At 40.8% G+C, this 16,377-nt stretch overlaps 1 protein-coding gene across 1 annotated transcript; it reads left to right on the forward strand.

Annotated features, from left to right (window-relative positions):
* Positions 1–117: 117 nt before the first annotated feature.
* Positions 118–7,796, forward strand: eef1g (eukaryotic translation elongation factor 1 gamma). The gene is made up of 10 exons (XM_004545514.4): positions 118–234; positions 1,105–1,263; positions 1,531–1,594; positions 1,929–2,071; positions 2,197–2,340; positions 2,463–2,592; positions 3,148–3,364; positions 4,333–4,505; positions 6,538–6,662; positions 7,443–7,796. Exons 1-10 carry the CDS (start codon positions 223–225, stop codon positions 7,599–7,601), a joined length of 1,326 nt encoding a protein of 441 aa, XP_004545571.3. The 5' UTR covers positions 118–222; the 3' UTR covers positions 7,602–7,796.
* Positions 7,797–16,377: the final 8,581 nt, after the last annotated feature.

Genomic DNA, 16,377 nt, shown 5'->3' on the forward strand with positions numbered 1-16,377 from the left:
TTGTGTCAGTGTATGTTTATCTCCCTGTGTTAGCTACAAATGCTATTTGTGAAGGTACTAAGTTTTTAAGTCATGTTTGGATGTTTTGAAATGTGACCAGGTAGCTTTATCCATGCCGTTCAGAAGAATTGTGAACGCGGATATTTCAAGAACGCGCACGTCATTTGGCCGTAAATACGTCAGTGAAGCGCGCCGTCGTTCTTTCTTTCTCTCGTCCTGAAGATGGCGGCAGGGGTGAGTAAGATGGAGAGATGGCCAGCTATAGTGCTTACTTTTAGGTTTCCTGCTGCAATCCGCTAAAAATCAGATGCATCTGCCCTCTTACTGAGTAGCTTTTCACACAGACATTGCTTTCGGAGTGTTTTCTAGCTTTTATAGGGGATATTTGTAAACAATACCATTCAGTATTCCTCCTAACACAGGTTAGCTGTTGCTAACGATGCATTGTAAGTGGAAGACTCCGCTCTCTTAGCTCAGGGTTGTGCCACGTTACCTTACCTATTCATCACTTTGAAAACCTCCTCCTCACATCATACGCTTTTTTTCCCTCTTTTTTTTTTTACCTGAGGGTATCGCTACAGTTCAGTTTATTTAGTCTCAATTCTGCCGTATATTTAAATTTATTCTCCGAAGTTAAGCGACTCGGTGTTAAGGAACAGCTTATTTGTCAAGAGAGCGTTTTAAGCCACGTGAAAATTATTTATTTATTTTAGATAACTGATTAACAGAAATGCGGTATTCCGTGCAAGTCAGCATGTATTTCAGCTTCATCATGCTCCATAGCCTAATCAGCCAGATTTTAATTGGTCCACCCTTTTAATTTGGATGGGATCCTTTTATTTGTGACACTAAAACAAATTAAATGCTGCCTCTTAACGGGTTTGATAGATTGCTTACCAATTTTATCCAAGTTTACATGCCTTAAGTAGAATTAGAAAACCGACAGAAGCCTGTTCAGGACTCAGTATATACATTAGTAAAACACCAGGCTATTTCCTGAAAGTCATTCATAGGCCAATCAAATGGTTAGACATCCAGCTTGAAAAGGTGTGGTGCATATATATGCAGTTTGCTTTTAAAAACAGTTGTCTTCTGTCCTTTCAGACTCTGTACACGTACCCAGAGAACTGGCGGGCCTTTAAGGCCCAGATTGCAGCCCAGTACAGTGGTGCTCGCCTCAAAGTTGCCACGAGTGCCCCTGCCTTCACCTTCGGGCAGACGAACCGTACTCCTGCCTTCCTCAACAACTTCCCTCTGGGCAAGGTAAGTACAGCTGGCTTAATCAATTCAATGTATCAATTCCCTTAAATATGCATTTTTGCTTTGCTTTTAGAGCCTCTCTTTTTTTCCTTCCCACACGAATAAGGTTGACTCGTTATTTGTCAAATGCAACTTATGAGCTGGGATTTAACCAGTTTGACAACACACCCTTTTATGTTTCGTAGCTAACAGATCTGCACATGCACCGCTTTGTTCTCTGACTTAAAAACACATTGAATGTGTTCAAATGAGTAGTTGTGTCATTTGTAGGTACCTGCCTACCAGGGAGATGACGGCTTCTGTCTGTTTGAGAGTAATGCCATTGCTCACTACTGTAAGTCTCACATTTAATAATAATTAAGTGGCTTGAATTCTACACTCTTGTTTTAGAAAATTGCTCAGGGATGCAGTTAATTCGGTCTAGAATTTGTGATGGGATACAGCACTCAATCAGCAAAACATTTAAATTCACAGGACATTTCTTGACTCAAGGGTTTATCATCATATAGATGGGTCAGACCACATTACTAGTTATATCTATACAGTTTTACCTCTAGTGTATTAAGAAAATCTTAAAATGCTGAAGTTGTACTATAATTTTTTTTAAAAATCAGAACGACTGTGAAACCATAACAGCAACTTTCCTTTTTAAAATCTTGTGTGCGTAGTGAGCAATGATGCCCTACGCGGTTCCACTCCTCAGGCGGCAGCCCAAGTGCTGCAGTGGGTGAGCTTCGCTGACTTAGAGATCATCCCTCCTGCCAGCGCATGGGTCTTCCCCACTCTGGGAATCATGCAGTTCAACAAGCAGGTATACAGCTCAGTGTTTCTTAGTTGAAACAATGGCTTCCTAGAGGACTGCACCCTGTTGTTGCACCTTGGTACTGGAAAATAAGATTTACAGTCATTTTTCTTTCTTTTTCTTCCACTGTCCAGGCCACCGAGCAGGCCAAGGAGGATGTGAAAAAGTTCCTTGCTGTGCTGAACCAACACCTGAACACCCGTACCTTCCTTGTGGGAGAGAGGGTCACCCTTGCAGACATCACCGTGGCCTGCTCCATGCTCTGGCTCTACAAACAGGTTTGTCACAGACGGCTGCACCTTGCGGTACCTTGGAGCCTAATGGCAATACTTCATCTCTGTAATGAAATTTGGGGAGGAAGTTGCACCAGAAGCCATTAACACCTCACTGTTCCCTGTAGGTCCTGGAGCCTTCTTTCCGTCAGCCCTATCCCAATGTGACCCGCTGGTTTGTCACCTGTGTCAACCAGCCACAGTTCAAGGCTGTCCTGGGAGAGGTCAAGCTGTGTGAAAAGATGGCCCAGTTTGACGGTGAGTCACCAGCAGTTAGATCAGAAGGCATACATGTTAGACAGTATGAACTCGTAGCCTAAGTGTCTGAAATGTTTAAAAGCAAAAGTCCACACCATTGTTGTTTAAATGATAGTTGGAAAAGCTGCATTCACTGCTAATATTTGAGTTATTTGCACAATTGGATTCTTCAAAAATAATAGTAATACTGTATCACTTTGACAACTGAATTTTGTGGGTAATTATCTTCCAATCACCTCGCTGGTGAGGGATCTCAGAGTAGAACCCAATTTAAGAATCTAGTATTACACCCGATCGTGCTGCCAAGTTTAAGGTGCACAATGGAGTCGGGCCATACTTCACACTGCCCCCCCCCCCCCCCCCCCCAGCATTGTCTTTGAGGCTATTTGAAGTTAAGGAAAAAAAAAAAAAAAGTTTGCATATCTGATTTAATTCACGCCAATACTAACACAGCTAAAATCAGCCATTGTTGGGCAAATGATTTGAGGGCAGGCTCCTTCCCAACAGATACAAAACTAATGATGGAACATGACTTTCACTGTTTTGTTCTTCCAGCCAAGAAATTTGCTGAGATGCAGCCCAAGAAAGAGACTCCTTCTAAGAAAGAGAAGGGAGGAAAGGAGGCTGGCAAGCCCCAGGAGAAGAAAGAGAAGAAGAAGGAAGAGAAAAAGGAAGAGAAGAAGCCTGATCCTGAAGAGGAAATGGATGACTGTGATGCTGTTTTGGCTGCAGAGCCTAAAGCCAAGGACCCCTTTGCACACCTGCCAAAGAGGTAGAGAGATCTTTTTTCTTTTGTGTATACATTTCATCATTCAGAATTTGTTTCGCTGTAAGCTCACACCTTGTATGGTAATTAAAAATCTATAATGTGGAGTCAATCTGCAAGTGTTGGGTGTGACCCTTTACCCCAGTAGTTTTCCCTAAAGGCTTCTCTGCCTTTAAGAGTGTTAATTAGTTGGTGAAGGCCTATTTCTCTATTGTGCATCTGTAGCAGTCTTTGGCATATTGATCATTTAAAACTCGTTATGTGGTTTCACATGTTGAGTTTTGACATTCCTATGCTGTGGAAAGATGGTCCCCTATCATTTGGCAAGACTGTGCCCATTTAATGGCACCAAGTCTTAATCTAACAGGGGAAAATAAAATCAAGACCACATTCATCCCAGTCATCTCTGAATTCAGTGAGTAAAAGGCTGGTTCATGCTGTGGCCACAAACAGAATGTAACTTTGAGATGCATAGTTGCCCTTCAAGGTTGACTGTATATCTGTGTGTCAGCTGGCTTGGGTCTGATTAAATTTTTTTTTTTTTTGGGGGGGGGTTGACTGTGCAGACTTGTCTGCAGAGAAATTTACATTACAATTTGCAAACTATGCGTATACCCCAGGCAGTGGACTTGGAGAAGTATAAAAGGAACGACTACTTGGTCACGTCGTCTCCAGCTGTCCATGTCTGCAACAGAATCTAATCAAGGCTTTATGGTATTTAAAGATTCTCTTTGAAGTAAAGATGGTGGAGTCATGTGGGTATTTATAAACTCGGGTTATTGTCAGTGGCAAATCCTGGCTTTAAACGTCCTTTTATAGTCCTGTAGGACCCACAAAATGGTTGTAGGCATTCAGTAACTGTTCCTACATTAATTTTTTTTCCAGTGATCTCAATCTAATTTCTGCACCTTGTTCTCTTCACCTTGCATGTACACGGATCACATAACTCGTGTCATTTCCTTTTTTCATTTTAGCGCATTTGTTATGGATGAGTTCAAGAGAAAGTATTCCAACGAGGACACCTTGACCGTAGCCATTCCCCACTTCTGGGAGCACTTTGACCGTGAGGGCTACTCAATCTGGCACAGCCAGTACAAATATCCCGAGGAGCTCACACTTACCTTCAAGAGCTGCAACCTTATCACAGGTGAGACTCAGCAGCAGCCATTTTATAAAACACCTTTGGTCTCATTAGTATCTAAAGTTACTTTATTATTATGGTTGTTTATTGGTTGGAAAGCAAACGCAGAAAAGGCTTTATTTTCTTCCCTGGTCTTACATCTTTCTTTGCTACTTCATGTGCTGGCATGAATTTCCTCCATCTGTTTAGGTTTGCTCCTATGGCCCAGGAACAAGTTGGGATCAGAGGCAGTCGTGTGCATATGGGAATTTTTCTGAAAGTCTGTAGACTTCTAAGACGGCTCTCATGTAGCCTTAAAGAGGGGATTAGAGGAGACAGTGCTGGGACTTGCTACACAGGACAGATCATTTTAAATGCATCTTAACTTGTGTTCTTGTTGACTGCAGTGGGTACTGCTGGTTTTCTCAGTCCTGGTGTAGATTTAGGTTTTAGTCTCATTTAAATCATTTGGACTGATTCTGGGTTGGAATTAGGGCTGCCACGATTTGTCGACTAGTCACGATTACGTCGACTATCAAAATCGTCGACGACTGATTTAATAGTCGACGTGTCGTTTGAAGCTTTGTAAGATCGCAAAAGACGCAGGAATAATAGCAGGATTTAAGAGTGTAATAACGGACTGAAACAGAAGATGGCAGCACAGCATGTACAAGGATGCCAGCTGCCGTTAAACCCCGAAGAAGAAGAAGCAGCTGTGTCCCAGAATTCATAGCGCGGCCCAGCTTAGTTTCCAACAATGGCGGTAGCTAGTTAGTTTTAATATTACTCTTATTATTCTTTCTGGGTCACAAAATAAACGTTTAACATATTTTCAGGCGAGAATGTAGCTGTGTAAACCTCAAATATCGGCTCAGTTTATCAGGACACCACATATTTTCAAAAGCGCTCCGACGTTTTCGGAGACGTCTGTTACCCACTAGCTCGATAGCTAGCCGGGGGCAAGGTCACTAGCGCCGTGAGAACACCGGACTCCCGGCAAATTGTTTTCAAACCCACCGCCGTCTTTCGCGACTCAGGTTAAATATATATGAGTCACTTAGATAAATTAAAAATGTTATTGTTTGGCTTTTTTTTTTTTTTTTTTAGTATTTTATTTGTTCCTGAGTAAATCGGTTTGGCTGAGATTAAAGTTATAGTTTTTACACAGCTGAATAAACGTCAAGCAGACAGCTGATTATCAGAAGTGTGAGATGCTGGAGAATATACTCCGGTGTCCTGTTATATTTTAGATAGCAAGGAGTTTATTAAACTTCACCGAAACAATCTGCAAATTTCATTAAAATTGAATAAACTATCATCTTGTCTTTATTTTTAGTTAGCACCTTAAAAGCTTAAAGCTGTAAGCTAATGATAGTTATATAAGAGCAGATGCTGCTGGTGCAATAAGCTGTAGTTTTACGTCCAGTGGATGATGATCTGATTAGTCGACTAATCGCATAAATAATCGGTGACTAGTCGACTATCAAAATAATCGTTTGTGGCAGCCCTAGTTGGAATTTAATCCTGCAGTTTTTCAGGAAAGCTGATTACACCAGTTTTCAAAGAATGTGTAAATTGGGACAAACGGGCTTGGCACTGCTAAAACCATGATTTGTTTTTTAAAAATAAGTGTTAAGTACCTTTTTGTCAAATGTTAAATTGGTCATCTTCAGGTCTTCAGTGACGTTCTTGTAAGGAGTTTGGACATGTTTGAATCAACTTCAGAAACGGGTCTGTACTACAATTAGGAGAAAAGCAATTATTCCCCTGTCATTGGGCAAGGCAGTGTCCTGTCATGACACACAGTCTTAATCAGACGGGGGAAGAGAAACTGCAAGCCATATTCATCCCAGTCATCTCTGTTTTAAGTGAGTTTAAGGCTGGTTCATGCTGTGGTCACATTAAACAGGATCAGAATTGCCCCACAGGCAATTTGTTTTTTTGTTTTTGTTCTACATGTAGAGAGACAGAAGTTCCTTTAGATATGGATCAAATGGAAGATGTCCATGACGTGTTGATAAAAATCAAAATGTCTCAAATCTCTGATTGTACCTCACAGGTATGTTCCAGCGCCTGGACAAACTCAGAAAGAATGCCTTTGCCAGTGTCATCTTGTTCGGCACCAACAACGACAGCAGCATCTCTGGCATCTGGGTCTTCAGAGGCCAGGAACTGGCCTTCACTGTAAGTATTAGATTTTAAACGTGCTTTGATCAATGTTCTGATTTGATAATATCCCCAGTGTTTCTCACATTGATTTGGGCATTTCCTCATGTGTCGAGGTGAAGTGCATGGATTGCAGCTCTGTTAGGATTAACGTTCCAGTCAGTGTTTTTAAATTACCCCTGTTTTTGGGCAAGGCAGTGTCCCATTATGACACGCAGTCTTAATCTAACGGGGGAAGAGAAACTCAAGACCATATTCATCCCAGTCATCTCTGGTTAAGTGAGTAAAAGGCTGGTTCATGCTGTGGCCACAAACCGTATTGCAGTTTAAGACAATTGTCCTTGAATAAAGACAGATTTAGTTGTGCAGGTATTTGTTGGTTACTGACCTAAGCTGACTTTTGAACTCTGTGGATTGTCATGTCTATTTTAGGCAGCAAAACATTGCTTTTGTGCAGTGGACATGTGCACACACTAAACCTTACATTTAAATTTCAAACTATAATTATTGATACTGCTGTATTTAGGCTGTTGTCACGGAAAACCACTCTGTTGTATACAGTTGTTGTGAAAATGGAAAAAAAAACCATTTGAGGAATGTTGAGATCTGGCATTCATATAAAGTGTCCCGTAGCCTACATGGTCTGCATTTGAATGCATTCTGTTATGGTTCACCTATCGCCTTGATAGGTAGGATGGAATGTGTCATCTAAAATCGGATAGTGATGTTGATGATATATTTTTGGATTAAAAGCTGAGGGTAATTAACTTGAATTCAATTTGTGACTTTCCTTCCCAGCTCTCTGAAGATTGGCAGATTGACTACGAATCATATGACTGGCGCAAGCTGGATCCAAACAGTGAAGAGTGCAAAACCATGGTAAAAGAGTACTTTGCCTGGGAGGGAGACTTCAAGCATGTGGGTAAAGCCTTCAACCAGGGCAAGATCTTCAAGTGAGAGGACACTGATAGTCAACAAAAGCACTCTGCGCTTCTGCTCTCCAACACTTAAAACCAATGGACATTGAGCCACACATGCTTACTTACCTGCAGGAATGACAGTATTTGAAGACAAGAATGAAGTTTCTCTGTGGCCTTCAAAGTGGTTTTCTGGTTGTTTGACGTGCGAAATAAAGCATTTCCCTCAATGCTATCTCTCTCTTTGATGTCCATTGTGTGTGAATTCAATCTGAATGTATTTCTGTTAAGTTTTGTTTTGAGAATAAGCAAACAAATATTTGGGTTTTCTTAACTTCATGCGTACCAAAAACAGAAAATGACCTTGCAGTCTATGGTACAACAGTGCCCACACATGCTAATAGGCAGTGGTTAGGTTTTGAAACATGCAATGAAAAATTCAACCAGAAGAGGTCAGTAAAATACTGCATTTTGGCTTTATCCAGTTACTTAACCTTGGGCTCAGCAGGCATCTTGTGATGCACTTCTGCAGCTGATTTTGTGACTCATCAGGATTAATGTCTAGCTGTCTTGGAACATGTATAGGGCGTTTTTAAATTTCTAACTCTTGCAAACCATATGTGGGTTTACTATACAAATGGTAAGCCAACTTAAAACTAGATTCTTCAAGTCCCTGTAGAGGGCAGGCAAAGACTTAACATTGAAGGCTATTGAATACAGCACATCTGGTAGAGAAAATGGCTGGGCTGAGCTCTGTGGTTTGAGAATATGGGAATGTTGTCTGCCTTAAACTATGGGTTCTTGTTTTGAAGTAGTCTGTGCTCCCCTAAGGAGATGACTGAAACAAATCTTTATAAGGAACTCCTCTTGGATACACGAGGGCAAGGGCCATTCACATAAAATCTGTGCTTTGTTAATCATGTTTATGCCATGAAAACAAAACACTAAACTTGATAAGCATCAATAAAATGTGTTTCAGTTTTGGAGTTGACAGTGGTTGAAAAGGCACATGGACTCCAAAGTAAAACAATTCTTTAAGACTTAGAAGTTCAGAGCAGATTTTCACATTAAACTTTAACTTGTTTAAAGCTCCAAATGCGCATGTAAATATGTAGTCTGTAAGTGGAAAATGATTTTTTTATTTTTGACAATGATAAGTGTGCGTGCAGGGCTGATATAAAAATGTAGAGAGAGCCACACCCCAGTCCAATGCTGAAATACCATGTTTCAGAACCTACTTCTGCAAGTTGGTATTGCTAGAGTAAAAAAAGAGGAAAAGAAAGCAGGGATAACCATAATCCACAGTTTCCTGTGTGGTACATCAATTTACTTGTTTTTTTAACATCTGCCTGAATGCCCAACTCAAAGCTAAACTCTTTCTTTTGTAATGGCAGATGCTTTGAATAAATTTTGTCTGTTGGCGCTGAACTGTGAGCACAAAGCTTTTGTCTTCATCGGACACACCCAACCATATGAAAGTTTGTTGAACACACTTGATCATTTGTTGTTGAAATTTCCCCACACCTGCTGCCCGGCGTTTCTTTGTTTGTCGCAGCATTGTCTGTTACAAGTGGTTGCAGGTGAAACGGTGCACCTGGACGAGCCCGTGTAATGAATGCAGATTATTCAGGCACATATTGATTTAACTTCCCTTTAATATCAAACATGTGACACATTTAGTATGCTTGACTGTGGTTTGATCACTGAAGTGTTGCGCATTAAACTTTATAACTTCTCGGGTGGATGCAGGGGCTTTCTTTCTGACGCACTCATCCACACACTCATGGGAGATGCACAGGAGAGGACTCTCATCTCAGAGTGAGTCAGATGTGTGATTTTTTTCCTACTTGCTAAGCGTGATTCAAGATCATTTTGGCGCAACCATCTTCCACCATGGTGTGGAATCAGGGAAGCCATTTTAGTTTGTTCTGTAGTCTCATGGAAATCAGAAAATGGAAATGTTCCCACAACAGCCAAGCACCCAAGTCCTTGAACACATGACTCACTCATCCTGTGGATCACGGTGGAAGAGGGCTGTAACTTGAGCAAATAACTTTGACTTCACTCGCACCACAGCGGCAGTTACAAAAGTGCTGAAGGATAACCCTTTGATTGCTGAAGGAGTGGCGTTACCAAAGCTGTTTTGTAAGTCAAATATGAAATGACTCTGAGCAGAACCCATGCAGTTTTAATCGTTTTGAGGCAAGCTTCCTGCCAGATGGAGGCAGCATCAAGTCCACACAATATGCTGTGCCTGCTTTGTATTTAGAAGCCTCAGAGTTAAAAAACCAAACTGAAGCAAGCCACGAGAACAATGAGCTGTCTTATGCCAAAGAGCAACATTTTCTCTTCCAGTCCTGCCAACCTTCCTCCCCCTGGTCTTTATTTCTTACTTGGCCACACACTCACTACTTTTTCCTTCCTCTACTGATCCTCGTTTTCTGGACATTTTTTCTCTCTCTCTTCTGTGTGCTCGCATGAGGAGGGGTGGGGATTCTTGAAAGCAGTTGGATCAGTGAGGAGCCCTCTAAGGGAGGAACACAGAGAGCTGATGTATTGTTTCACCACACAAGGTCCCTGTGTGGCTGTCAGCTCGCAGTAGGAGCTCTGGGCATGGTATGCATGTGCTGAGCATCTGGTGTTGCGAGACACACATCTGGAAAAGGGTTAGGTAGTCAGTGGAGGGCTTGGAACAGCAAGGTGAAGCAATCTGACACAGTTTTCATGAAAGGAAAGCTACCACTGACGTTCCTGTTGTGTGGGTTAAGCATGTCTATGGATTATGAGTGTGTAGATTTTGTGTCTTTAAGTTATCGTTAAAGGCCTTACATGTGTCTATTTTACACAAATCTGGACATATTTACAGCTCTGCTTATTGTCACAGGCCAGCTGGCCAAAACAAGAGCACATCACTCTTGTCACAGTTGGAGGGACATCTCTGGGCGGATAGAAACAACACTCAGCCACCACATAATCCCACCCTTAGACTTTTATGGGGTTTCCCTACACTCTAGTATGTTGCTGGGTTTTAAATTCCTCTAACACACTCACACGCACACACACACTAAATTTGAGCAATAAAAATGAGGTCAGGAAGATGGATTCTTAGTCAGCACCCAGCGCGACTTCAAGTCAAATGTCCTCTATTTTTGAGGCAGGGCCAAGAATGAAAATATGAAGTTTAAAGACTGCAACACATTACAGATAGTTACACATGCATATATACATGCTGTATATCATATTATATCCTCTTAGATTAGAAATGTGACCTTGAGATCTTCTGTTTGGTGATAGGGTCTTTTCATGGCTTTAGTGCAGTCAAAGTGTGCGAGCTGCACATTTCTCTGCAGCTCTATAGCTCTAAAACGCAGCCCTAGAATGGAATGAGGGAGGTCAAAGGTGAGTATGTTGAGGGGAAATAGCTAAAGGAGGCAGGGAAAGAAAAGATTAGATCTTTTGCAGTAGTGACGAAGCACTTCGGACAACATAACACGAAACATCCGCTGCAAGTACCAGCTTTAAGTTGAAGCAGTTATTGTCATCCGTGAAGAGATTATTAATAAGTTGTTTGTTGGTGAGTTTGTGTTGCCCTGCAACAGAGTTTGTCGGTGTGAAAGTAGAGAAGAAAGTGCGTGACACAAGTCAAGAGAGAGGTATGGAGAGAAAACAGTCAGCCCCTGCACTTTTGGACATGAAACCCCAGAGTTGCTTCTGTCTCATGTTACCAGAATCTGGAGGTGGGGCGTGTTGTCAAACTAAGCCAAACTACAATAATGCACTGCCATGACTACTAAGGCAGAAATATTGCATGTTGGAAAAACATTCAAAATAAATAAAAATGTGTTCTCTTTAATAAACCTTTATAGTTGGTTCGCTACCCTACAAGGCTAGAGGACGGTGCATTAGGAAATATTACTTTCAAATGTTAGTCATAATAGCTCCACAGTTGTGGCTTGGGTGTGTACTCAACGTTCAGTGTTTAAAATAGCCCTAGGCTATCGTCACACGAAAAAACAAATGTGCGTTGCTAGAAATGTATTTTTTGCAGAACTAAAAACAGGTACCACTGTTGTCTCACTTCAGTTCAAAACGTTCTGTTAAGAAAGAAGCCGTTTAGACTTGTATTAGCAGAGGGGTACCCCCCACTTCACTCATCTGTTCTTCATGTACTGACTTGCTGGCCGTTTACATTATACTCATGTGAGTGAGCGCATCAACATTTTTAGCTATGACTGGAATGTGCAGCTTGGGATCATATCTGCCTGCACAACGGATGGAAGTGGAGTGAGAGATCAATAGCTGAAAACAGTTGATAGTGAATAGCTGTGAGACTGTGAAGAAAATGATCACAGTAATCTAATCAGATTCACAAAGGTGTGCATCAGTAATGTGTCAGATCACTTGCTTAATTTTCTGGGGGCAATGCATTACAACACTTGAACAACATAAATTTACCGGAGGTTTCCAGGAACTTATTAAGCCTGCTGTAGGGTGGTGACAACAAGACCAAACGTGCGGAAGGCGTTCCAAGCATCGGGCTGTTTAGATGACTCTTCTGTGCAGACAAAAAGGTCTGTTCAGGCTGAAATAGAAAGACAAGACGGGAGGGGGATAATCATCTTCTTTAAAAACTGTTATAATACTTTGTGTAAAAAAGTGGGGCAGAGTTCCTTACTACATAACAAACTGCTTTTTGGGCATGTGATATTTATCCATACACACACACAGGGCATTGCTATGGAAACATCCCTGCAAGTACCTGCCCCCTTGCTTATTATGTTGCTATAGTAGCCATCCCAGAATAGTCTTTTTTTTTTTTTTTTGACTCACTCCCTCGTGTTTGTGACTCATAGCTTGCAGTGGAAACCACAACTCGATCTGTCTCTTATTCCCCTTTTTTCCTGACATTCTCTTCTCTACCAAAGGAACAGCTTGCCATTCTGAGTCATCAGCATGTGCTCGTGTGTGCCCTGTAAGTCAGCGTGTGCATGCGAGAGAGCAGGAACTGAGGGGAATTCCAAAAAGATTACCAATAGACGAGTTACTATGGTGATAGCAAATAACAGGCAGCGTGACCCGTGTGTTGCAAGATAGTTTATCTTGAGTACTGCACATTCATGAGCTGCCAGTGATTTCTTTCTAGTGTATCTCCACATAGGTACACTCTGCTCTCAATGATTATTTGAAGTCCACTTTGTTTTGAGAAGCTGCAGCTTGTAGTTTACTTACCCACAGCGCTCTGGGGCTAGCGTAGCACAGAATTGCATACGTGGTAATACATTGCATCTGACGTAACAAATGATGCATGTGTTAATTCAGTTATGGGGAAACTTCTTAATGATGGGGTGATCAGTTTTCATTCCATAGGTTCGCTAATTTGCCAACAAGATGAAATTCAATTATCTGTGCTAATTAAATTGGTTAAATAGGTTTTTAAACAGGACTTTACCCAGTACTCAACTTGCAAAGCAATTTGAAAGGCGAGGAATTACATTCTACTTTTATTACAAGGATTTAAACTTCCCTGGCTTGAACAGTCTCAACACAGTTGAAGACAGTAGAGTGATTTTAATCTTGTTGAATTGCAGATATGTTTGGAAATAATATAAGCATTAGAATAAGCCATGTACACCGTCCTTACAGAAGTAACAGCAGGCATCATCCCAGTATTCAAATATTCCCTTACAAGTACATGGTTTGTATGTAAAAGTTCTTACCATGACAATGACAGTGTGAAGGCTAACTGCAGAGCATTATTATGAAGGTACAGCCCCCTTAGCTTTATGACAGTTTAGCATGAGCTCCCACTCACTGCTTACATTTTTGTTTCCTCATAGTACTGCTTTCATAGTATCATTTTCAACAGTAGCAGGTATCTGTTTCCTCAGCAATAGCCCTGTAAATGCATTACATATTACCTGCTCATCAAGTAACAGAAAGACACATACATCTGTAGCCAGTCTGCAGCTCCACTACCATGGAACATTTAACAGCTAAGGACAAAACTTAAAAGATGAAAATTTGTGCTGTATATCCAAAGTTCAAATACAACCCCAATTCTTAAAATGTTGGGATGCTGTGTGAAATGTAAATAAAAACAGAATGCAATGACTGTCAAATCTCATAAACAAATATTTTTTTTCCACAATAATTCAAAGAAAGCTGAGACCATTACCGTTACCAAAAGTATTAGCTAATTTATGACCCCTATTTCAGTTGGGTTGGGGTTAACAAAAGACTGAAAAGGTAAGTGGCACTGCTGGAGGAATTTTTTTGCATCTAGGTTCATCGGTAAAAGGTCAGTGAGATGACCTTAGAGAAGCAGAATTTCTCCCAAATAAAGATGGGCAGAGGGTCAGCAATATGCAAAAAACTGTCCACTAAGTCTGGAACAATTTCAGAATAATGTTTATCAAAAATCATAAAGTGTTTGAAAAACTCATTTATGACAGTACGATAAGATCAGCAGAAAATGTTGTGCACAAGGCAAGACAGAAAATCAGTACTGGATGCCTGTGATCCTCGTGCCCTTAAGCAGCAGGCATGATTCTGTCATGGAAATCAGTGAATGGGTTCAAGAATACTTCCAAAAGTTATTTTTTTCTATGCAAAGATTTCACTATCCCACCTACAAATGCAGGCTAAAGCTCTGCCATGCAAAGAAGAAGCCATAATTGAACGCAATCCCGAAACATTGCCACCTTCTCTGACCCAAAGCTCATTCAAAATGGACTGAGGTAAAGTGGAAAACTGTTTTGTGCTCAAATGAACTGAATTTAGAAATGTATTTTCGAAAACATCAACATCACATCCTCTCGACTTAAAGAAGAGAAACAGTCATCTGGCTTGTCAATCACTACTCAAAAGCCTACATCTCTGCTGGTATGGGGATACATCAGTGCCTATGGAATTGGCAGCTTGCATCTGGAAAAGGCACCATCAATGCTGAAAGTTACATACAGGTTTTAGAGCAACATATACTCCCATCCCACCAATGCAATGCTAAACTGCACACTGCAGCTAATACAAACAGCATAGCTTTATGGATGAAGAATCAGGCTGCTGAACTGTCTTGCGTGCATTTCCCAGTGACTCTGAAAAATTGGTTTATGCATGTATTACTTCTAGGCTGGACTACTGTAATTTGTCATTATCAGGATGCCCTAAAAACTCCCTGAAAAGCCCTGAGTGGATCCAAAATGCTGCAGCAAGAGTACTGACGGGACTAGAAAGAGAAGAAATATTTCTCCTGTCTTCATTGGCTCCCTGTTAAATCCAGAATTGAAGTCAAAATCCTGCTCCTCACATGCAAGGTCTTAAATAATCAGGCCCCGTCTAATCTTAATGACCTAATGGTGCCATATCACCCCATTAGAACTCTTCGCTCTGAGATTGCTTTTAAAGTTAGGCTTAAAACTTTCCTTTTTTGCTAAAGCATATAGTTATGGCTGGATCAGGTGGCCCTGAATCCTCCCTTAGTTACGCTGCAATACTTCTAGGCTGCTGGGGGATTCCCATGATGCATTGAATGCTTTCTCTTTAGTCATCTTTTTCACTCACTATGTGTTTATACATCTCTCTGTATTTAATTATTTGTTATTATTAGTCTCTGTCTCTCTTCCACAGCAAGACTTTGTCCTGTCTTCCCCTCACCCCCAACCGGTTGCGGCAGATGGCTGCTCCCCCCTGAGCCTAATTCTGCTGGAGGTTTCTTCCTGTTAAAAGGGAGGTTTTCCTTCCTACTGTCACCAAAGCACTTGCTCATAAGGGGTCATATGATTGTTGGGCTTATCTCTGTTTTCTTTGTATTTGTAATCGTTTTCTTTGTAGGCTCTTTACCTTAGAATATAAAGCACCTTGAGGCAACTGTTGTTGTGATTTGGTGCTATATAAATAAAATAGTATTTAATTGAAAACATTTGATGCATCATGAAATGAAGGGCTGCTTATCTTCCAGATGACTATGGACCGTTGTTAATAGTTACAGTGCCATGAAAAGGTATTTTCCCCCTTACCTAGTTATAATTTTTGTCATAATTAAATGTTTCAGATGATCAAACACATTTTAATATTAGACAGAGATAAACTGAGTAAATACAAAATGCTGTTTTTCATTTATTAAATGGGAAAATGCAATCCAAACCCACCTGGGCATATGTGGAAAAGTAATTGCCCCTTAAAGCTAATAACTGGTTGTGCCACCCTTGGTGCCAAGAACTGCAATGTTTGCAATAACCAGTGATGAGTCTTTCACATCACTGTGAAGGAATTTTTGCCCAATCTTCTTTGAAGGATTTTTCTCATTCAGCCAATTTTGAGGGTGTTCGATCACAAATGCCCCATTTAAGATTGTCTTTTGCCCTTCTCCCCCGTCCCTCTTCTCAGCTGTTTCTCTTTCCCTCTTTCTTTCTCCCCTTCTTTCCCCCAGTCAAGTCTGTCCCGTATTCAGTAAGTGAAAATAAAATAAACAATAAAAGGTGAATCAAATGGACCATTACGGCAAGGCTGGGATGGTCAGTTTGGTAAAGTAAATCCGTTGGGCATCTTTCTTTGCCTTTAGACAACAATTCTGATGGCAAAAGAGCCAAACGGGACAGGCCAAAAAAAAAAAAAAAGAAAAAAAAGAAAAAAAAGAAATAAAGAACATGTTAACTTAAAAAAAAAAAAAAAAAAAAAAAAAAAAGATTAGGCAGACGCATCTATTTTTGCTGAATCTCTAAGCAAATGAGGCCTGCTGTTCTTTGGATGTTGCCCTCGGTTCTTTTGTGACTTTCTGGATGAGTCATTGATGTGCTCTTTGAGTAATTTTGGTAGGA

This window comes from Maylandia zebra, linkage group LG2 (assembly GCF_041146795.1).
Source record: "Maylandia zebra isolate NMK-2024a linkage group LG2, Mzebra_GT3a, whole genome shotgun sequence".
Classification (NCBI taxonomy): Eukaryota; Metazoa; Chordata; class Actinopteri; order Cichliformes; family Cichlidae; genus Maylandia; species Maylandia zebra.